This window comes from Cucurbita maxima, unplaced genomic scaffold, assembly GCF_002738345.1.
Source record: "Cucurbita maxima cultivar Rimu unplaced genomic scaffold, Cmax_1.0 Cma_Scf00014, whole genome shotgun sequence".
NCBI lineage: Eukaryota > Viridiplantae > Streptophyta > Magnoliopsida > Cucurbitales > Cucurbitaceae > Cucurbita > Cucurbita maxima.
In genome coordinates this window covers 544,116-567,739 of record NW_019272030.1, presented here as the reverse complement: position 1 = coordinate 567,739, position 23,624 = coordinate 544,116, and the positions used below count along the sequence as shown (strand labels likewise).

The 23,624-nt window shown below is 32.0% G+C and overlaps 3 protein-coding genes across 3 annotated transcripts; all 3 read left to right on the top strand.

The window, feature by feature from the left end:
- The first annotated feature begins 12,259 nt into the window (after positions 1–12,259).
- Positions 12,260–12,967, top strand: LOC111489366 (B3 domain-containing protein At2g31420-like). Its single transcript, XM_023137556.1, has one exon. It carries the CDS (start codon positions 12,260–12,262, stop codon positions 12,965–12,967), a length of 708 nt encoding a protein of 235 aa, XP_022993324.1.
- Positions 12,968–16,012: 3,045 nt separating this feature from the next.
- Positions 16,013–16,564, top strand: LOC111489365 (B3 domain-containing protein At2g31420-like). The gene has a single exon (XM_023137555.1). The coding sequence runs from the start codon at positions 16,013–16,015 to the stop codon at positions 16,562–16,564; it is 552 nt and encodes a 183-aa protein (XP_022993323.1).
- A 739-nt stretch (positions 16,565–17,303) lies between these two features.
- Positions 17,304–22,932, top strand: LOC111489364 (B3 domain-containing protein At2g31420-like). Its single transcript, XM_023137554.1, has 2 exons — positions 17,304–17,453; positions 22,366–22,932. Exons 1-2 carry the CDS (start codon positions 17,304–17,306, stop codon positions 22,930–22,932), a joined length of 717 nt encoding a protein of 238 aa, XP_022993322.1.
- Positions 22,933–23,624: the final 692 nt, after the last annotated feature.

Sequence of the window (23,624 nt, the reverse complement as noted above, 5' to 3'; positions counted from 1 at the left end):
AAAAAAAAAATGTCATTTTCTAGTTTTATCAACAATTTTCTTAGGTAGACAAAGATCTAGTAGTTTAAAAATGAGGTTTAGAGAATTTGATTTGGAGGACAATGCAATCCACGAAAACTAGTAAAACTATTGATCCAATTGATGGAATCATCATCGAAAAAAAAGTGAGGATCTTGGGATTAAGATTGAGCAAGTTTGCCGAAGTTATTGTACACATGAACATTTATTTCAATGGAGCGCCTGAGCCATAAATCTTAGATGAATTATGTTGTTCATGAAATTTTAGAAGAATGCTCAATATGGCATGATAATGTTATGTATGAAATTTGGTTACCATTAGGTTATCATAACGGGCTAAACCAAGTGTAGGTGTAAAATGACTAAAATACCCCTATAATTATGTACTCCTAGACTAGCTTATGACCAAAGTGACCTCGAAGTGAAATGAAATTTTATGAGGAGCCTTATGTCATGATGTATAGAAATTACTCAAAGTTACAAGGCTATTGTAATAGGTTGAAGAATTAAACAAGATTTGGGATGGTAAATGACCAAAAGACCCTTATTAAATTCTACTAGGTTTTCAAGGTCGTAGAAGACTCAAAATATTATAGAAAATTACATGAGACCCATTTATGATATTAAGGACAAGTATGAAAGATTTTAGGGAATTATAAAAAATTTGGAGTATGAATTAAGATTTAAAATAAATAATTATCCGTTAAGACACTTTATAAGACATCAAAGGTTTTATAAATACCAAAGTGACAAGCTTACGAAAGTTTTATGTATGCAAATAAATGTTTATGACTCATATAAATTAGGGTTAAGATTTTTCCATAGTTGTACTTCAACATTTAATAAAGAACTCTTAGAATAAGCACCCGAGTTATTTCAAGATTAAAGCACTCTCGGGACTGAAGTTTATAATGTAATAGCAAAAAAAAAAAAAAAAAAGAATCATAAATAAATTAAGGAAATAAACCATTATAAATAATTAAAAAAAATTACTTTACAAAATAAATAAATAAATAAAAAAGGAGAAACAATCTCTCACTTCTCCACTAACCTCTCTATCACTTCCCCAATTTTGAGAAACAAAAACTAAACAGATTTTCAAATTTATTGGAGAAAAAAATGATAATGATCTTTACCTAATTGAGATTCAATTGTAGACTTAGATTTAGGGGAAGATAGATAAGATATATATTAAATCTTCCTTTTCTTTTATCATATTTTTTATTTTTAAAAATTACACTCAATTATAATTAGATTTTTATTAAATCATTATAATAGTTTACCATAGATTTTTATTAAATCATTATAATAGTTTACCTTTGAGTTAAGAACTAAATGTCAATCATTTATACTAATTCTAATAAATCACGTTAGATTAGTAATTTAGATTAAATTTATATTAGTAGAATAGATGAAAAATAAAATGGCCAAAAAAATTTGTAGACAAAAGGAAATGCGGAGATAAAGGATTTGGAGTTGTATTGGGTACATGTAAATAATAAATATTTCTTATGAGACTTTATATATTTTGATAAGATAAGAAATCACTACAAGCGGAGAAAGATTCGGATTACCTTGTTGATCGAATATCTCAAGGCAAGAACATTGTTTGAGATTCGAATCACTCCACAACCAAGATCGATCATGTCTAGCTTGAATGATTCTTGTTGATCAAATATCTCAAGACAAGAACACTTGCTTGAAATTCGAATCACTCCACAAGCAAGATTGATCATGTCGAGCTTGAATGACTCTACATGCAACCTAAACTACATAGAATTGCAAAGAAACTTAGCCATTGGCTAAAGAAGAGGACAAATGTTTCTTTTACTATATTTTTTCAAGTCTCTTACCGATGCAACATACATGGCTTTATAGAGCCTCAAAATAAAACTAAAGGCATTCCAAGAGTTGTAACATTCATACTTAATGGTCATAATTAACCATTATGTAATTGTAAAATAAAAAATTCTAAAAACTCTAAATTACTCTAAATTGTAACCCACCCAAAATTTATAACAGTCAAACTTCATTCTTCTTCAATGTGACATGAATTGAAACATCTTTTGATAATTTTGACAACCTTTTCTTCACATGTTCATTGAAGTATATTGTATCATTGATGTTTTTTGGTTCATATCATATTTCGTATGCACTCAAAATAAGATTGATTGAATAACGTTAAAATCATTAGAAAATGACTTTAATAGTGGATATAAGTTTCAATTTCAATCACGACTCTTTAAGCTCTGTGTTCTCACCTATTTTGAGCCAATATGAAATAGAATCACACGACCCATTGTTAATATTCTTAGGAAAAATATCACCAACCCTGACTTGCTTTTATCTCTTAATTGTCATCTCTTACAAAGTTTCCAAACCATTGTCGATCTCTTGCATCATCTTAGGAGGCTTTATCCCTTAATTCCTTACTTTGATGGCACTCTTGATTATTGGCTACACTAAAGGTTGCTTTATCGTCAATAAATTCGTCATGAGCGTTGTTCAAACTACCATCATTAGAGCCACAACATCAACAACTGCTTTCAGTATGGTGTACACGTAAATAATAAAGTACAACTTAATGTTTCATATGCACTCAAAATAATTCTCATAGATGATCGATTGAATAACGATCGTTAAATGTAGTTAAAATTATTAGAGATTGAATTTGGATGTAATAAATCTTTTTTAATTTTTAATTTTTTAAAAAACAAATATGAACTTCAATAAAAAGAGTATATGCACACATGTTTTTTTCACTTATGTTAGTTATTTTAAGATGATTATTATTACTATTTTTCTGTTCTCATACTCTTTGAAAGGTAAAATTTAGTACTAAAACATTTCAAGTAATAACCTTCTTGAATAGATGCAAACATCAAACCATATTGTAAAAATATAATATAATATTGTACAAATTTTAACTAAATTTCTACCCATTTTAAATTTATGTCAAAAATATCTCTTAATAAATTATTATTTTTTTAATTTATGTCTCATAAATTATATTTTTATTCAACGTTGTTAAATTTACAAATTTATTAAATTCAAGAGTGGAGGCTAACCTAACTTAAATGTTTGTTCGGTATCAACCATATTAAGCTAACCTAATGTTTCATGTTCCTAATAAACAACTTTCTTAGTTAAATATAAACTGATTTATCTGCATACACAAATAAACGGAATTAAAATTTTATTTTCCACACAAATTGTATATATTTAATTAAAATATTATTAAGAATGAATCTAATACATTTGAACACAAAAATAATAAGAAAAAGGCTGCTTTCTAATAGTATGGGCCCACATAAAAATTTGGTTAAGATTTAAATGGATAAATGGAGCAAAGATTCTAATAGGAGATTATACATGAATTGTTAGAAGATAAACTAGATTTTAGGAAGAGATAAAATGAATTTAAATCAAATTAAGAATAAATGAAATTAAGAAATTAACGTTATAAATAAGTAAGTACACCTCAACCATCTCCAAGTTATTTCAATTTCTTTTGGAGTTCAAAATTTGTACAATTAAAATATGGGGATGAGCAAAAGAGTCGAAAGTTTGGGAATGGAGATTAAGCCAAATTTACATACCTAAAAGAAGAAGGGGATCTTCGGGTGGGGGAAGGAAAGAAGCCGAAACTGAACCGTGTGTGTTGGAGGCTGCATCTACTTTGATGCACTTAGCCAAGAGTGTTCCTAATGTTGAAAAGGAAAAAAGTAGGAACACACGCAAAAGGAAGACGCCTACAAGCAGTGCGCCTACGAGGAGGAAGATGGTTAAGAAAACTGAGTACCCATCCATTCCGGAGATGTCGGACGGGATGAGAGAGCGAATTATGGAGATGGGTGGGAGGGAAATTCATTTAGTAATTCAAAAACAAGTTCAACATACCGATATAAGTAAGAACCATGGTCGACTGTCCCTGCCGATAAATAAACTCCGTTTTGATTTTACGACAGAGGAGGAGAAGAAATTGCTGGATGAACAGGAAAACAAAAACAAGAAGGGGATGAACGTGGTGATGATATATGATGTTGGGAGAGAAAGTATTATATGCTTGAAGAAGTGGAAAATTGGGAGCAGTGATACGTACTGCTTGATGACGCAGTGGAATAAGTTTCACTGTAAGGGCAGCGGACTAGCGATTGTGCGGCACTCACTTTCCAACGACAAGTGAGCTGAGCCAATTTGTACTTGCGTCGCCTACGGCCAAGCGACGTATGATCGAGCCTCTAGCCTCGGTTTTAAAAGAAGGTTTTGGAAAACGAGGGTAGAGAGAGATTTTAGAAAGAGAGATTTTTGAAAGAGACGTTATATAAGCAAGCAAGAGAGAGATAACAACGGCTTAGCATATATAACCTTGGGTAGGGAGAAGTTGACAGCTAGAGGCTCGATCATACGTCGCTTGGCCGTAGGCGACGCAAGTACAAATTGGCTCAGCTCACTTGTCGTTGGAAAGTGAGTGCCGCACAATCGCTAGTCCGCTGCCCTTAAGAGTGCGATTGTGTCAAGTGGTACGTACTGCTTGATGACGCAGTGGAACTTTGTTTGGCTATGGTTAAATTAGGGAGCTGTTAGAAAATTTTGAGGATGCCCTGGGATTTGTTTCTTTTATGGCCCGACTCCACGGTAAGAAAACTTTCATTGTTTTATAAATTTGCATTTTTACTTTATAAAATCTAATACCTATTAACTTTCAAAATTTAATCAGTAACCTACAGTTTTATTAAAACAACATATTCAAAACCCATTCTTCTCTACTCTACGGTAAGGTTACTAATTTCGTCCACGTCCAAACAAATTCGTGGTCATGAGTCCCTTCAAAATAATAAGGGTTGTTTTAATATATTTTTAAATTTTATCCAAACATATTTTTTTAATGCGTTAGATCATATAAACCAAAATGTATGATGGCAGTAGAAGGAACTTTTAGTATAAAAATTAAAAATAGTTATTTTTTTCAATCCTAAAATTTTTCCTAAATCTACACTTTGGCAAGTGAGTGAATTTAAATGGAATTTTTCTAAACTAGATTTTAGGAGCGGAATGATAAAAGAAATTCAAATAAACTAAATAATTAGGAATAACTGTAATTAGAAAATTAAATTTTGAAAGAAGAGACTGGAGTCTTATAATAAATAATAACCCATCACTCTAATTTTCCTTCCATCCACCCTTCATATTTTTTTAATTTGAAAACATCTGTTAAAAAGGTTGAGAAGGGAGATTAGTATTACAGCTTTAAACCAAATTTACATCCCCTAAAGAAGACGGGGATCTTGCTGCACCAAAGAACAAATAAAGCCAGAAACCAAAACTACCGCTGGTGTGTTGGAGGCTGCTTCTATTCTGATGGACGTGGCGAAGGCTGTTTCTGATGTTGAAAAGGAAAAACTTAATAACACCCGCAAAAGGAAGACGCCTCCCACCAACGCAGCTGCGAGGAAGAAGATGGCTAAGCGATGTGAGTACCGTCGACTTCTAGATGTCGACAGGCTGAGCCAATATTGGAGATGGGTGAAAATGGACTTTGGAGAGGGAGGGATTTGAAAGAGAAATATTGGATTAAAATGTAATTTCATTAAGATTCAAATGGAAGATAGTGGGAGTGTTGGAGTGATGATATTGATCTGAGTTTGGTGGAAATTGATTATCATTAGAAATGCATCATTTATGGAATGGAACGTGAAGAAAATAGATTCAGCTCAAAATTTCTTAACAAAATTTGAAACTAAATTACGTTAAAAGAAATTAAAATTAGATTCAAATTAAAATTAAATTAGGAAATAAAACTTTAAGTTTTGGAACCTAATCGGAAAGTACCCATCAACCATCTCTCCCATCACTCCAATTTCTTCTACTTTCATCTTTTATTTTATGTTCCGATTTCATAAGTTTCTGAGATTAGATATGGGATTAGGGTGTACACAATTTGGAGTAACCTAAGCCAACTTATAAGGGTTGGGTTGGGTTATTTTTCGTAAATCCGAATTGATGGTTTCGTTTTAGGTTTACAATACAAAAACCTCGAGCCAAACCGAATAAAACTTATAAAATATTTATGCTAAGAAATTTAAGTGTATTCACAAGTTTGTTAGAGGGGTAATTTGTGCCTACCTAAATGACTCTCACCCACGTTTGACTCCTTTTGAATTCGTTTTTGTTTATTATAGGTTATTGAAAATGATATACATACATTTATGTTATTTTGAAAATTTCTATATTTCGAATTCGTCTTTTTAAGGTAAGGAAATGGGGATCTTCGGGTATTGGAAAGAAAAAAAAATCAAAGCTGAAACCGAAACTAGCTTCAGTGTTGGAGGCTGTGTCGGTTCTAATGGACAAGGCCTACGTTGTCTCTGATGTTGAAATTGAAAAAAATAGAAACACCCCAAAATGTAAAAGCCTCCGACCAATACACGTGCAAGGAAGAAGATGCGCAAGCAAAGCGACTATCCGTCGATTCCTGAGATGTCAGCAGGGCTGAGAGAGCGAATTGTGGATATGGGTGGGAACGAAATTAACCTAGTGGTTTATAAACAACTTCAAGATACAGACGTAGGTAAGAACCACGATTGTTTATCCCGGAATGCAAATAAACTCATTTTCGATTTTACTATTGGGTTTGTAACGACCCTAAATTTTACCTATTTAATCTAAGGTCATTACTATACCTTGATGGACCCTGATTTTAAATGCGACTTACACTCGCCTTTTATTACCTCGTGAAAGAGAAAACGAATACAAGGGAAAGAAAGGAAAAAGAACAATATTGAAATAATTGTCTCAAACTATCCTATGGTTTATTATGGAATACAATTAACCTATACTAACCTATACTAATGAAGTAAACAGAATTCAACCTATACTAACTTATACTAATGAAGTAAACAAAATTCAACCTATACTAACCTATACTAGGAAATGGAAAACAACTACCCTATGCATGTGCCACGGTCCTGGGGGTGTACGATGCCTCCATTGATCTCACATGGATGTCTTGCCCTTATCTGAAAAAGTTAAGCAGCACGAGGCTTGAGTATTTCTAGAATACTCAGTAAGTGACCCCCTATCGAAATTATGCAACAATCACATGCAATGAAATGATGGGATCTATCTTTCGTTTCGTTTCGTTTTTCCTACGGTGCTGTCCTAACGGGTAATCTTGGACGTGTACCATATACTCTACACACAGCCCATACGTGCAACTATGGGCTCCCCAGCTAGTTCGCACACCGCTGGGCCACTTTCCTTATCCGGTGGGCATACTTTGGGAGTCCCATATGCCAGAACCCGTTAGAACTAGTAATCGTCACGGCAGCGCTATGCAAAGCATAACGATCGTTGTCCTGCCATTGGATGTATGCGTCCGTACCCTCGTGATGGGATAGGGGTATCCCCCAGATGCATGAACACACATAATGCATGAGGTCCCCATTACTTCTACATTTATCATTAATAAACATAGCCCCCTGTCACGTTCCATGCTTACATGTCATTCTCATTTTCAATTTACGTATTATACATATTCCTATCGGGGTTATGTTTCCAGGCAGTTTATCGTGTTTCATGTCATACAATTCATGCTGTTTACATTCAAATATTCCATACAATCATGTCATAATCATTCAAGAACAACATATCGTCACATGCATTACATATCACATCAGACTAAACAGCATACATTCACGTTCACATGATTACGTACTTAAGCACAACAATCTAGCATACAATTTAATGATACATGCGAATCCACGGGCACGTGCCAACAAACAACAAATAATGCGTAACCTACGACGGGTGAGCCATTTACTTGGTAGGCCTTAGCCGAAGTACTTCCCTAAAATATAAATGTAAGCTCCTAGCTCCTCGTGAACGTTCTACGTTTCTGTTGGTGGTTGGTTCCTATTGGATCATTCGTCACCTTCGTTAGTATTTCACAAACATAATTAATTTCCAACTTGAATTTGTGAAAGACGACCTTAAAATGATCTATTTTATCTTAAACGGGGCCGAAACTAAGTCCGGGAGGGTCAGAAGGGTGACAAACAGGCCGGAAACAGGTTTCCCGAGCCGAATAAGCCGTCGGAGCCGAGGGGTGTCGCGCTGCAAACGTGTCACGTGACACAACCAGAGGATGACGTATGTGCAGTAGTCTCGGGTTGTCGGGTCACTCGCGGGTTTTCGAGTCGTTCACGGGTGACGGGCCGGCCTGGGCTGAAGGAAACGTGTAGGTGGGCTAGGCTGTGCGTGTCGGGCGTTAGACTGGGCTTGCGGGTCTCGGGTCGTGGCTAATGGGTTAGGTCGTAACTAGGCTTACGGGTTTGGGCTGAGGCGACTGGGCCGCGGGAGTCGTCGGGTGTTGGGCTGACTTACGGTGGTTGGACTCGGTCCGGGTCTCGGAATCCGAACCTCGGGTCGGACTTCGTCTTCTTCACCCGGTTGCATGCGTTTTTTTTCCGATGACCTCTCTCTCTCTCCTCATTAACGTCGTTTCGACGTCCTTTTTTCCTCCGTTCCCGAGTCTCTTTCTCCCCCTAATTTCGCTTTTGGTATAGGTTTGGTTCGTAAAGGCCTCACACTCCCGGATCTGGAAGGGTTCGAAAATCCGATGCTCCGTCTCCCTTGCCGACAGTGTACAACGTGTAGGACTCGTCTAAATCTACCCCTGATGTTTGTAAAAGGCCCTGGGATTACTTTTGTTGCGTAAAATGGAGGTTTTGACGTCGATTTCGTAGGGTTTGGCCTTGCCGGAGTTTCGTCGGATTTTCTCTCTCTTCTTTGTTTTCACTTATTTTTTTCTTCTTTGCAGGTGTTTTGGAGTGGCTGAAAGTCGAGATCGAGTTTCCTTTGCATCCCAGACTTCGGCCGCCCTTTGTGGGTCACGTGCGAATAAAAACTCCAACGTCGCCGGAGTTAAATCTTAGATGAATTATGTTGTTCATGAAATTTTAGAAGAATGCTCAATATGACATGATAATGTTATGTATGAAATTTGGTTACCATTAGGTTATCATAACGGGCTAAACCAAGTGTAGGTGTAAAATGACTAAAATACCCCTATAATTATGTTCTCCTAGACTAGCATATGACCAAAGTGACCTCGAAGTGAAATGAAATTTGATGAGGAGCCTTATGTCATGATGTATAGGAATTACTCAAAGTTACAAGGCTATTTTAATAGGTTGAAGAATTAAACCAAGATTTGGGATGGTAAATGACCAAAAGACCCTTATTAAATTCTACTAGGTTTTCAAGGTCGTAGAAGACTCAAAATACTATAGAAAATTACATGAGACCCATTTATGATATTAAGGACAAGTATGAAAGATTTTAGGGAATTGTAAAAAATTTGGAGTATGAATTAAGATTTAAAATAAATAATTATCCGACACTTTATAAGACATCAAAGGTTTTATAAATACCAAAGTGACAAGCTTACGAAAGTTTTATGTATGCAAATAAATGTTTATGACTCATATAAATTAGGGTTAAGATTTTTCCATAGTTGTACTTCAACATTTAATAAAGAACTCTTAGAATAAGCACCCGAGTTATTTCAAGATTAAAGCACTCTCGGGACTGAAGTTTATAATGTAATAGCAAAAAAAAAATCATAAATAAATAAAGAAATAAACAATTATAAATAATTAAAAAAATTACTTTACAAAATAAATAAATAAATAAAAAAGGAGAAACAACCTCTCACTTCTCTCCACTAACCTCTCTATCACTTCCCCAATTTTGAGAAACAAAAAAACAACTAAACAGATTTTCAAATTTATTGGAGAAAAAAATGACAATGATCTCTATTAAATCCCTAATTGAGATTCAATTGTAGACTTAGATTTAGTGGAAGATAGATAAGATATTTATTAAATTTTCATTTTCCTTTATCATATTTCTTATTTTTAAAAATTACACTCAATTATAATTAGATTTTTATTAAATCATTACAATAGTTTACCTTTGAGTTAAGAACTAAATGTCAATCATTTATACTAATTCTAATAAATCACGTTAGATTAGTAATTTAGATTAAATTTATATTAGTAGAATAGATGAAAAATAAAATGGCCAAAAAAATTTGTAGACAAAAGGAAATACAGAGATAAAGGATTTGGAGTTGTATTGGGTACATGTAAATAATAAATATTTCTTATGAGAGTTTATATATTTTGATAAGATAAGAAACCACTACAAGGGGAGAAAGATTCGAATTACCTTGTTGATCGAATATCTCAAGCCAAGAACATTGTTTGAGATTCGAATCACTCCACAAGCAAGATCGATCATGTCTAGCTTGAATGATTCTTGTTGATCAAATATCTCAAGGCAAGAACACTTGCTTGAAATTCGAATCACTCCACAAGCAAGATTGATCATGTCGAGCTTGAATGACTCTACATGCAACCTAAACTACATAGAATTGCAAAGAAACTTAGCCATTGGCTAAAGAAGAGGACAAATGTTTCTTTTACTATATTTTTTCAAGTCTCTTATGGATACAACATACATGGCTTTATAGAGCCTCAAAATAAAACTAAAGGCATTCCAAGAGTTGTAACATTCATATTTAATGGTCATAATTAACCATTATGTAATTATAAAATGAAAAGTTCTAAAAACTCTAAATTACTCTAAATTGTAACCCACCCAAAATTTATAACAGTCAAACTTCATTCTTCTTCAATGTGGCATGAATTGAAACATCTTTTGATAATTTTGACAACCTTTTCTTCACATGTTCATTGAAGTATATTGTATGATTGATGTTTTTTGGTTCATATCATATTTCATATGCACTCAAAATAAGATTGATTGAATAACGTTAAAATCATTAGAAAATGACTTTAATAGTGGATATAAGTTTCAATTTCAATCAAGACTCTTTAAGCTCTGTGTTCTCACCTATTTTGAGCCAATATGAAATAGAATCACACGACCCATTGTTAATATTCTTAGGAAAAATATCACCAACCCTGACTTGCTTTTATCTCTTAATTGTCATCTCTTACAAAGTTTCCAAACCATTGTCGATCTCTTGCATCATCTTAGGAGGCTTTATCCCTTAATTCCTTACTTTGATGGCACTCTTGATTATTGGCTACACTAAAGGTTGCTTTATCGTCAATAAATTCGTCATGAGCGTTGTTCAAACTACCATCATTAGAGCCACAACGTCAACAACTGCTTTCAGTATGGTGTACACGCAAATAATAAAGTACAACTTAATGTTTCATATGCACTCAAAATAATTTTCATAGATGATCGATTGAATAACGATCGTTAAATGTAGTTAAAATTATTAGAGATTGAATTTGGATGTAATAAATTTTTTTTTAATTTTTAATTTTTTAAAAAACAAATATGAACTTCAATAAAAAGAGTATATGCACACATGTTTTTTTCACTTATGTTAGTTATTTTAAGATGATTATTATTACTATTTTTCTGTTCTCATACTCTTTGAAATGTAAAATTTAGTACTAAACATTTCAAGTAATAACCTTCTTGAATAGATGCAAACATCAAACCCTATTGTAAAAATATAATATAATATTGTACCAATTTTAACTAAATTTCTACCCATTTTAAATTTATGTCAAAAATATCTCTTAATAAATTATTATTTTTTTAATTTATTTCTAATAAATTATATTTTTATTCAACGTTGTTAAATTTACAAATTTATTAAATTCAAGAGTGGAGGCTAACCTAACTTAAATGTTTGTTCGGTATCAACCATATTAAGCTAAGCTAATGTTTCATGTTCCTAATAAACAACTTTCTTAGTTAAATATAAACTGATTTATCTGCATATACAAATAAACGGAATTAAAATTTTATTTTCCACACAAATTGTATATATTTAATTAAAATATTATTAACAATGAATCTAATAGATTTGAACACAAAAATAATAAGAACAAAAAAGGCTGCTTTCTAATAGTATGGGCCCAGATAAAAATTTGGTTAAGATTTAAATGGATAAATGGAGCAAAGATTCTAATAGGAGATTATACATTTAAATGAATTGTTAGAAGATAAATTGTGGTAAAGATTTTTTAAAACTTTAGTAAACTAGATTGTAGGAAGAGATAAAATGAATTTAAATCAAATTAAGAATAAATGGAATTAGGAAATTAACGTTATAAATAAGTAAGTACACCTCAACCATCTTCAAGTTATTTGAATTTGTTTTGGAGGTCAAAATTTGTGCAATTAAAATATGGGGATGAGCAAAAGAGTTGAAAGTTTGGGAATGGAGATTAGAGTTCCTGATCTAAGCCAAATTTACATACCTAAAAGAAGAAGGGGATCTTCGGGTGGGGGAAGGAAAGAAGCCGAAACTGAACCGTGTGTGTTGGAGGCTGCATCTACTTTGATGCACTTAGCCAAGACTGTTCCTAATGTTGAAAAGGAAAAAAGTTGGAACACACGCAAAAGGAAGACGCCTACAAGCAGTGCGCCTACGAGGAGGAAGATGGTTAAGAAAACTGAGTACCCATCCATTCCGGAGATGTCGGACGGGATGAGAGAGCAAATTATGGAGATGGGTGGGAGGGAAATTCATTTAGTAATTCAAAAACAAGTTCAACATACCGATATAAGTAAGAACCATGGTCGACTGTCCCTGCCGATAAATAAACTCCGTTTTGATTTTACGACAGAGGAGGAGAAGAAATTGCTGGATGAACAGGAAAACAAAAACAAGAAGGGGATGAACGTGGTGATGATATATGATGTTGGGAGAGAAAGTATTATATGCTTGAAGAAGTGGAAAATTGGGAGCAGTGATACGTACTGCTTGATGACGCAGTGGAATAAGTTGGTGGAAGAGACTGCATTGAAAGCCGGGGAACACATCCAACTGTGGAGCTTCCGTAAGGATGAGGCTCAACTTTGTTTGGCTATGGTTAAATTAGGGAGCTGTTAGAAAATTTTGAGGATGCCATTAACGTGGGATTTGTTTCTTTTATGGCCCGACTCCACTGTAAGAAAACTTTCATTATTTTATAAATTTGCCTTTTTACTTTATAAAATCTAATACCTATTAACTCTCAAATTTAATCAGTAACCTACAGTTTTATTAAAACAACCTATTCAAAACCCATTCTTCTCTCCTCTACGGTAAGGTTACTAATTTCTACCACGTCCAAACAAATTCGTGGTCATGAGTCACTTCAAAAATAAGATGAAAAATGGGATGAGTATAAAAAAATTACTTAATAAACAATCTTCTTCTAGTCTCTCATTGCATCCTTATCTTTTTAGATCATCAATACCGTATTTTGGAGACCTCTAGCGATTTCCACTCACGATTATGGTACCTAGTCGCCTTGACACATTACTCGAATCGACCTAAGGTTAGCTCGACAATACTACTCTTGTGTGCTTATCGCTTGGTAGGGGGTGATCAGATCTGACCTAGGTCATTGATAACGCTATCGGCGTATTGGAGTTGTAAAAGGAGACTCTGATGATACCATTCACGCTGCTAGTGGCTTACAGAGCTACTTTAGTCATTTCTAGGTGCTATAGAGGTCTACTAGGTTTCTAGGACGTCTAGGCCACTTAAAACGTGGACTCTTTATTACTAACACCTTGAGTTACTTGGTTCTAGGAGCACTATGGTGTAGACTCCTAATTGTTGTTTATGGTTCTAAAGTAATCGAAAAAACAGTATTCTTAAACCCATAAATCATACCTACGAATCTTCCTAGATTTTTTTTACCGATTTTGATTTTTTAAAAGTCCAAATCAATAGAGAGAATCATTATTAGCAATTTCTAAGTAGGATGCTGAATGTTGAAGACGGTTTTCCTACCCTTCTTCTCTAAGAAATCTAACCTCCACTCTCTTTATTTATTTATTTTTTTTAACTTTCTTTCCCTCAGTAGAACTTTTTATAATGACCAAATTATTCTTTGACTTTGACCATATTTCTAATTTTCTATCATTTTTTTATAATTTTTACTAAGTTCCTATTTCGAGCATTTCTTTCTTTTGTACCCATATGAAAATCACACTCTAAGTCTTCCAATAAAATCTATAAAGTAATCATGAATAAAAAAGTGTAGTCACAAGATAGAGCGAATTGTACCTGTTGGGCTCAGGGTGTTACACAGATGTCATGATCATTCAAATATGTCAATCATTAGAAATTGACTTTTGATGTAATAAAAAAGTCTTAATTTTCAAAACCATACAATTTTATATATAAATATAAATAGATCTATATATTAAAAAAAAAATACGAATATGGTGTACGTATGAAACTTTGTATGTTTCATATCTTCTCGACATCATTTTCATACATGACCAGTTTATGATGATAATAAAAAATCCTAGTTTTCAAATATATATATTTTTTTTTTTCACAAAAAAAATAAATATGAGTATATGGAATTGTTGTTTTGCTCTAGCCATTTTAAGAGGTTAATTATTACTATATATTTTTTTTTTATTCCCTTCATTATTCACGTAAATATAATAAAGGTGGTTCTTTTTTTTTAATATATTTTTTAATTTTATCTCTAAAATAACAAAATTGAAATTTTAATTTTATTCTAATAACAATATATTTTTAGAATTTACAAATTTATTAAATATAAAATTAAAGTTTCAATAATTTAATAGCCACCAATATATTTTTTAATGCTTATCATATAAACCAAAATGTATGAACCAAGCTTCTTAATTATAGTTTAAAAATTAAAAATTTACAACAAAAAAAAGGTAAGATGAAGAATCAAAAATAAAAATAAAAATTTCTATTTTTTTGATAGATGTTAAATAAAAACCGAGTTTAGCAATCCGACCTCGACTCAGCCATTTCTCCCAAATTGAAAAAGATAATTATATATGATAGGATATATATATAAAAAATAGAAAAGGAAGGCTTGAAAAAGCCCTCCTTTTATCTTTTCTTATTATCTTTATCTACCCTTTAATTATATGGATATATAATTATATCGATATATATAATTATTTAAATATATCAATTCGATAAAATCATAAATCAATTCCATTTACATAAATTAGATAATGTAAGGGCTCAAAACAAGAGGTATCTCCGATTCTAATATATAAATAATACCAATATATTAAAGATTACTAAAAATATATATTTCTAAATAATAAAAAAAAATATACTACCTCCTTTATTTTATTTCATTCCAAAATTCATTGTCATTTTATTTACACGGTCTGGCCTGTCAGTACGGATAAAATTTATATTACAAAAATAATATATATATATATATATATTTGTTTTTGTAATATATATATATTCCAAAAAGCTAAGCTAATCAATTCCATTTACTTAAATGTTTGTTCGGTATCAACCATATTAAGCTAAGCTAATGTTTCATGTTCCTAATAAACAACTTTCTTAGTTAAATATAAACTGATTTATCTGCATACACAAATAAACGGAATTAAAATTTTATTTTCCACACAAATTGTATATATTTAATTAAAATATTATTAACAATGAATCTAATAGATTTGAACACAAAAATAATAAGAACAAGCTCTCTAATAGTATGGGCCCCGATAAAAATTTGGTTAAGATTTAAATGGATAAATGGAGCAAAGATTCTAATAGGAGATTATACATTTAAATGAATTGTTAGAAGATAAATTGTGGTAAAGATTTTTTAAAATTGTAGTAAACTAGATTTTAGGAAGAGATAAAATGAATTTAAATCAAATTAAGAATAAATGGAATTAGGAAATTAACGTTATAAATAAGTGAGTACACCTCAACCATCTTCAAGTTATTTCAATTTGTTTTGGAGTTCAAAATTTGTGCAATTAAAATATGGGGATGAACAAAAGAGTTGAAAGTTTGGGAATGGGGATTAGAGTTCCTGATCTAAGCTAAATTTACATACCTAAAAGAAGAAGGGGATCTTCGGGTGGGGGAAGGAAAGAAGCCGAAACTGAACCGTGTGTGTTGGAGGCTGCATCTACTTTGATGCACTTAGCCAAGACTGTTCCTAATGTTGAAAAGGAAAAAAGTAGGAACACACGCAAAAGGAAGACGCCTACAAGCAGTGCGCCTACGAGGAGGAAGATGTTTAAGAAAACTGAGTATCCATCCATTCCGGAGATGTCGGACGGGATGAGAGAGCGAATTATGGAGATGGGTGGGAGGGAAATTCATTTAGTAATTCAAAAACAAGTTCAACATACCGATATAAGTAAGAACCATGGTCGACTGTCCCTGCCGATAAATAAACTCCGTTTTGATTTTACGACAGAGGAGGAGAAGAAATTGCTCGATGAACAGGAAAACAAAAACAAGAAGGGGATGAACGTGGTGATGATATATGATGTTGGGAGAGAAAGTATTATATGCTTGAAGAAGTGGAAAATTGGGAGCAGTGATACGTACTGCTTGATGACGCAGTGGAATAAGTTGGTGGAAGAGACTGCATTGAGAGCGGGGGAACACATACAACTGTGGAGCTTCCGTAAGGATGAGGCTCAACTTTGTTTGGCTATGGTTAAATTAGGGAGCTGTTAGAAAATTTTGAGGATGCCATTTGGGATTTGTTTCTTTTATGGCCCGACTCCACTGTAAGAAAACTTTCATTATTTTATAAATTTGCCTTTTTACTTTATAAAATCTAATACCTATTAACTTTCAAATTTAATCAGTAACCTACAGTTTTATTAAAACAACCTATTCAAAACCCATTCTTCTCTCCTCTACAGTAAGGTTACTAATTTCTACGACCTCCAAACAAATTTGTGGTCATGAGTCACTTCAAAAAAATAAGGGTTGTTTTAATATATTTTTAAATTTTATCCACATATTTTTTTTAATGGGTTAGATCATATAAACCAAAATGTATCATGGCAGGAACTTTTAGTATAAAAATTAAAAATAGTTTTAATAAGTTTTTTCAATCTTAAAATTTTTCCTAAATCTACACTTTGGTAAGTGAGTGAATTTAAATCAAAATTTTCTAAACTAGATTTTAGGAGCGGAATGATAAAAGAAATTCAAATAAATTAAATAATTAGGAAATTAAATTTTGCAGGAAGAGATGGAGTCTTATAATAAATAATAACCCATCACTCTAATTTTCCTTCCATCAACCCTTCATATTTTTTTAAAAAGGTTGAGAAGGGAGATTAGTATTACAACTTTAAACTAAATTTACATCCCCTAAAGAAGACGGGGATCTTGCTGCACCAAAGAACAAATAAAGCCAGAAACCAAAACTATCGCTGGTGTGTTGGAGGCTGCTTCTATTCTGATGGACGTGACGAAGGCTGTTTCTGATGTTAATAACACCCGCAAAAGGAAGACGCCTCCCACCAACGCAGCTGCGAGGAAGAAGATGGCTAAGCGATGTGAGTACCGTCGACTTATAGATGTCGACAGGCTGAGCAAATATTGGAGATGGGTGAAAATGGACTTTGGAGAGGGAGGGATTTGAAAGAGAAATATTGGATTAAAATGTAATTTCATTAAGATTCAAATGGAAGATAGTGGGAGTGTTGGAGTTATGATATTGATCTGAGTTTGGTGGAAATTGATTATCATTAGAAATGCATCATTTATGGAATGGAACGTGAAGAAAATAGATTTAGCTCAAGATTTCTTAACAAAATTTGAAACTAAATTACGTTAAAAGAAATTAAAATCAGATTCAAATTCAAATTAAAATTAAATTAGGAAATAAAACCCTAATAGGTTTAAGTTTTGGAATCTAATCGGAATGTACCCATCAACCATCTCTCCCATCACTCCCAATTTCTTCTACTTTCATCTTTTATTTTATGTTCCGATTTCATAAGTTTCTGAGATTAGATATGGGATTAGGGTGTATACAATTTGGAGTAACCTAACCCAACTTATAAGGGTTGGGTTGGGTTATTTTTCGTAGATCCGAATTGATGGTTTGGTTTTAGGTTTACAATACAAAAACCTCGAGCCAAACCGAATAAAATTTATAAAATATTTATGCTAAGAAATTTAAGTGTATTCACAAGTTTGTTAGAGTGGTAATTTGTGCCTACCTAATTGACTCTCAGGCACGTTTGACTCCTTTTGAATTCGTTTTTGTTTATTATAGGTTATTGAAAATGATATACATACATTTGGGTTATTTTGAAAATTTCTATATTTCGAATTCGTCTTTTTAAGGTAAGGAAATGGGGATCTTCGGGTGTTGGAAAGAAAGAAAAAATCAAAGCTGAAACCGAAACTAGCTTCAGTGTTGGAGGCTGTGTCGGTTCTAATGGACAAGGCCTACGTTGTCTCTATGTCACATTAAAAGAATGATCATTCAAATATGTCAATCATTAGAAATTGACTTTTGATGTAATAAAAAAGTCTTAATTTTCAAAACCATACAATTTTATATATAAATATAAATAGATCTATATATTAAAAAAAAATACGAATATGGTGTACGTATGAAACTTTGTATGTTTCATATATTCTCGACATCATTTTCATACATGACCAGTTTATGATGATAATAAAAAATCTTAATTTTCAAATATTTTTTTTTTCACAAAAAATAAATATGAGTATATGGAATTGTTGTTTTGCTCTAGCCATTTTAAGAGGTTAATTATTACTATATATATTTTTTTTATTCCCTCTATTATTCACGTAAATATAATAAAGGTGGTTCTTTTTTTAATATATTTTTTAATTTTATCTCTAAAATAACAAAATTGAAATTTTAATTTTATTCTAATAACAATATATTTTTAGAATTTACAAATTTATTAAATATAAAATTAAAGTTTCAATAATTTAATAGCCATCAATATATTTTTTTAATGCTTCATCATATAAACCAAAATGTATGAACGAAGCTTGTTAATTATAGTTTAAAATTTTAAAATTTACAACAAAAAAAAAGGTAAGATGAAGAACCAAAAATAAAAATAAAAATTTCTAATTTTTTTGATAGATGGTAAAGAAAAACCGAGTTTAGCAATCCGACCTCGACTCAGCCATAGGATATATATATAAAAAATAGAAAAGGAAGGCTTGAAAAAGCCCTCCTTTTATCTTTTCTTTTTATCTATCTACCCTTTAATTATATGGATATATAATTATATCGATATATATAATTATTTAAATATATCAATTCGATAAAATCATAAATCAATTCCATTTACATAAATTAGATAATGTAAGGGCTCAAAACAAGAGGTATCTCCGATTCTAATATATAAATAATACCAATATATTAAAGATTACTAAAAATATATATTTCTAAATAATAATAAAAAATATACTACCTCCTTTATTTTATTTCATTCCAAAATTCATTGTCATTTTATTTACACGGTCTGGCCTGTCAGTACCTAGCCCCGGACTTTTTTTTGTCCCTGCCAATAAATAAACTACGTTTTGATTTACGATAGAGGAGGAAAAGAAATGGTTGAATAAACACGAAAACAAAAATAAGAAAAGGAGGGACTTATTGATTATAGATGATGTTGGTAGAGAACGCAATCTATGCTTGAAGGAGTGGAAAATAGGGAGTAGTGATACGACTTGCTTGATGACACAGTTAGAATGCGTTCATGGAAGAGACTGCATTGAAAGCTGGAGAACACATCCAACTGCTTCCCGAGTTTTAAGAGATAGAAATAGAAAATAGAATTGAAAAAGTATATAATCTTCATTCAGGTTTACCACGTTTAAATAGATACAAACTATTAACTAATACCTAAAAATAGAAAAAAAATAATATATCTAACTAAATCTTATAAATAAATAAAATATACGATTAATCAAATTTATACTAAAACTCTCTAAATATTTCAGATATATTGTAACTAATATATCTCCAAAATATCCTCTTAATACTCTCCCTCATGTTGAGAGTGTATGTCGATCACACCCAACTTGTCCAAGTTGGAGAGTGTATGTCGATCACACCCAACTTGTCCTTCAAAAGGTCAAATTGCTGTCTTTCCAGAGCTTTAGTAAAAACATCTGCCAATTGCATTTTGGTCGAAATATAACACGGTTTGATGATTCCAGCTTGTAACTTTTCTCGAACTATATGACAATCTATTTCAATGTGTTTCGTACGTTCGTGAAAAACTGGATTGGCTGTTATATGTAATGCTGCTTGATTATCACAATATAATAATGCTGGTTCGGACAGTGGAACATTCAAGTCTTGAAGAATGTATCTTAACCAAGTTAACTCTAAACAAGTATTTTCCATAACTCGATACTCGGCTTCTGCTGATGATCTGGACACATTAGTCTGCTTTTTAGACTTCAAATAAATAATTGAATTTCCAAGGAAAATGCAGAACCCAGAAATAGACCGTCTGTAAGTTCGACAACCACCCCCAGTCAGAATCGCAATATGCTTGTAATCTTAAATAGATACAAATTATTAACTAATACCTGAAAATAGAAAAAAATAATATATCTAACCAAATCTTGTAAATAAATAAAATATACTATTAATCAAATTTATACTAACAACTCCCTAAATATCTCAGATATATTCTAACTAATATATCTCCAAAATATCCTCTTAATACCGAGACTCGACTTTTTTTTATAATTTTTAAATGCTATTTTTTTTAGAATAAATGATAAATTGAACAGAGTAATTGATTTATTTTTATTCTTATTTTTGGTCTCTGAATTTAGAGTGTTTTTTCATTTTTTTTAAAAATAGATGTTGAAGAAGAGCATAAATGGTAATTGGTTTGGTTTCATTTTTTCTTTTAAACTCATTGTTTTATTGGAATGAGTAACCACTACTATTCTATAAAAAAAAATTATAGTTTTTTCAATTTTTCAATTTTGAATTCATATTTTAATAGAATTTTTGAATTTTGACATTGACCCCTAATATATTTTTCAATTTTGAATTCATATTTTCAATAAAAATTTCTATAAAAAAATTTCAAATAATCATAAAAATATAAATATAAAGGTTTTAAATTTATATTATAATTTAATAGAGATAAAATTGTATGAGAGGAGTTAAAATTAAAAATATATGATCCACTATCCCTATTTATTTAATTTTTATTGATTTGAATTAAAAATGGGAGGAATTTAAATTAAAAGTGGGAGGAATTTAAAGAAAGATAAAAGAAATATTGGATTAGAATGTAATTTCTATAAAATTGGGCTGTAAATTTTCTTAACTGAAAATTCAGACTAACCCAACCCAAATTAACTTTGGGTTGATTTTTAATACAATCTTGGTTGACTTATAAAATATTCATGCTAAAAAAATTTGACTGTATCCACGTGTTTGTAAGAGTGGTAATTTGGGTTGTGGCACGTTTGACTCCTTTCATTTTATTATTTAAATAAAAAAATTAAGAAAAGCAACACCTACAAATGTTAGCGAGTATCCATCAATTCCTAAGATGTTAGCGAAGCTGAGAGAGCGAATCATGAATATGAGTGGGAACGAAATTCACCTAGTGGCTCATAAACAAATACATAAGTAAGAACCAAGTCGGTACTCATTTTCGATTTTAGTACCGATGAGAGAGGAGGTTAATGAGTGAAAGAAAATAAGAACAAAAAGGATAATCAGAATGATAATAGATCTTCTGTGTATAGAGAGCAGTTTAAAGAGTTGGAAAATCGAAAACAATGATGTGAACTATGACACAGTCGAATTCATTGGTGGAAGCAATACCACGAGAATTGGAGACCACATCCAATTTTGGAGCTTAAAGATGATGAATTTGAGGTTTTTGTTCTTTTGTTAAATTAAAAGTTCTCATTTTGGTGAGTTATAAAGTTTTGACTTGTGATTAATTATTTAATTATATATATTCAGTTTTGAGGATGAGAATAAAAGAAAAATATAAAAAGAAAATTATTTCCGCTAGAAAGGTGGGGCCCACACATAACTTTTTGTTAAGAGGAAGAATTTGCTGAAATTCTACCTCCCACCTTCCAGTTACCTTCTTGTTTGGAAACTTGTGTCGCAAGTTGAGCTCTACACTCTTATTATTAAAAAAATAATAATAATAAGCTTTTTCAAGTCTTCTCATTTAAATTTATTAGTATATAAAAAAATTTCTCACTCCAAAAAAAATTACATTATTAATGTAATTTAGTTTAATATATGCAAAGAAATAAAATTTAAATCTACCAGCCAAACATAAAATAATATAAAGAAAGGAACCTTTGAACTTTCATTTTAATTTTTTTATTGATGAGGTAGATATAAATTATAATATGTAAATGCAATCATGCAAAGAATTATTCCTTGTCAAACTAACTGAGACCGAGATGAAAAAGTCAAAAGACTTTTACAATTTTTATGTAATTACGATTGTATTAATTTGGAGGCTGCATCTACTTTGATGCACTTAGCCAAGACTGTTCCTAATGTTGAAAAGGAAAAAAGTAGGAACACACGCAAAAGGAAGACGCCTACAAGCAGTGCGCCTACGAGGAGGAAGATGGTTAAGAAAACTGAGTACCCATCCATTCCGGAGATGTCGGACGGGATGAGAGAGCGAATTATGGAGATGGGTGGGAGGGAAATTCATTTAGTAATTCAAAAACAAGTTCAACATACCGATATAAGTAAGAACCATGGTCGACTGTCCCTGCCGATAAATAAACTCCGTTTTGATTTTACGACAGAGGAGGAGAAGAAATTGCTGGATGAACAGGAAAACAAAAACAAGAAGGGGATGAACGTGGTGATGATATATGATGTTGGGAGAGAAAGTATTATATGCTTGAAGAAGTGGAAAATTGGGAGCAGTGATACGTACTGCTTGATGACGCAGTGGAATAAGTTGGTGGAAGAGACTGCATTGAAAGCGGGGGAACACATCCAACTGTGGTGCTTCCGTAAGGATGAGGCTCAACTTTGTTTGGCTATGGTTAAATTAGGTAGCTGTTAGAAAATTTTGAGGATGCCATTAACGTGGGATTTGTTTCTTTTATGGCCCGACTCCACTGTAAGAAAACTTTCATTATTTTATAAATTTGCCTTTTTACTTTATAAAATCTAATACCTATTAACTTTCAAATTTAATCAGTAACCTACAGTTTTATTAAAACAACATATTCAAAACCCATTCTTCTCTCCTCTACGGTAAGGTTACTAATTTTGTCCACGTCCAAACAAATTCGTGGTCATGAGTCACTCCAAAAATAAGATGAAAAATGGGATGAGTATAAAAAAATTACTTAATAAACAATCTTCTTCTAGTCTCTCATTGCATCCTTATCTTTTTAGATCATCAATACCGTATTTTGGAGACCTCTAGCGATTTCCACTCACGATTATGGTACCTAGTCGCCTTGACACATTACTCGAATCGACCTAAGGTTAGCTCGACAATACTACTCTTGTGTGCTTATCGCTTGGTAGAGGGTGATCAGATCTGACCTAGGTCATTGATAACGCTATCGGCGTATCGGAGTTGTAAAAGGAGACTCTGATGATACCATTCACGCTGCTAGTGGCTTACAGAGCTACTTTAGTCATTTCTAGGTGCTATAGAGGTCTACTAGGTTTCTAGGACGTCTAGGCCACTTAAAACGTGGACTCTTTATTACTAACACCTTGAGTTACTTGGTTCTAGGAGCA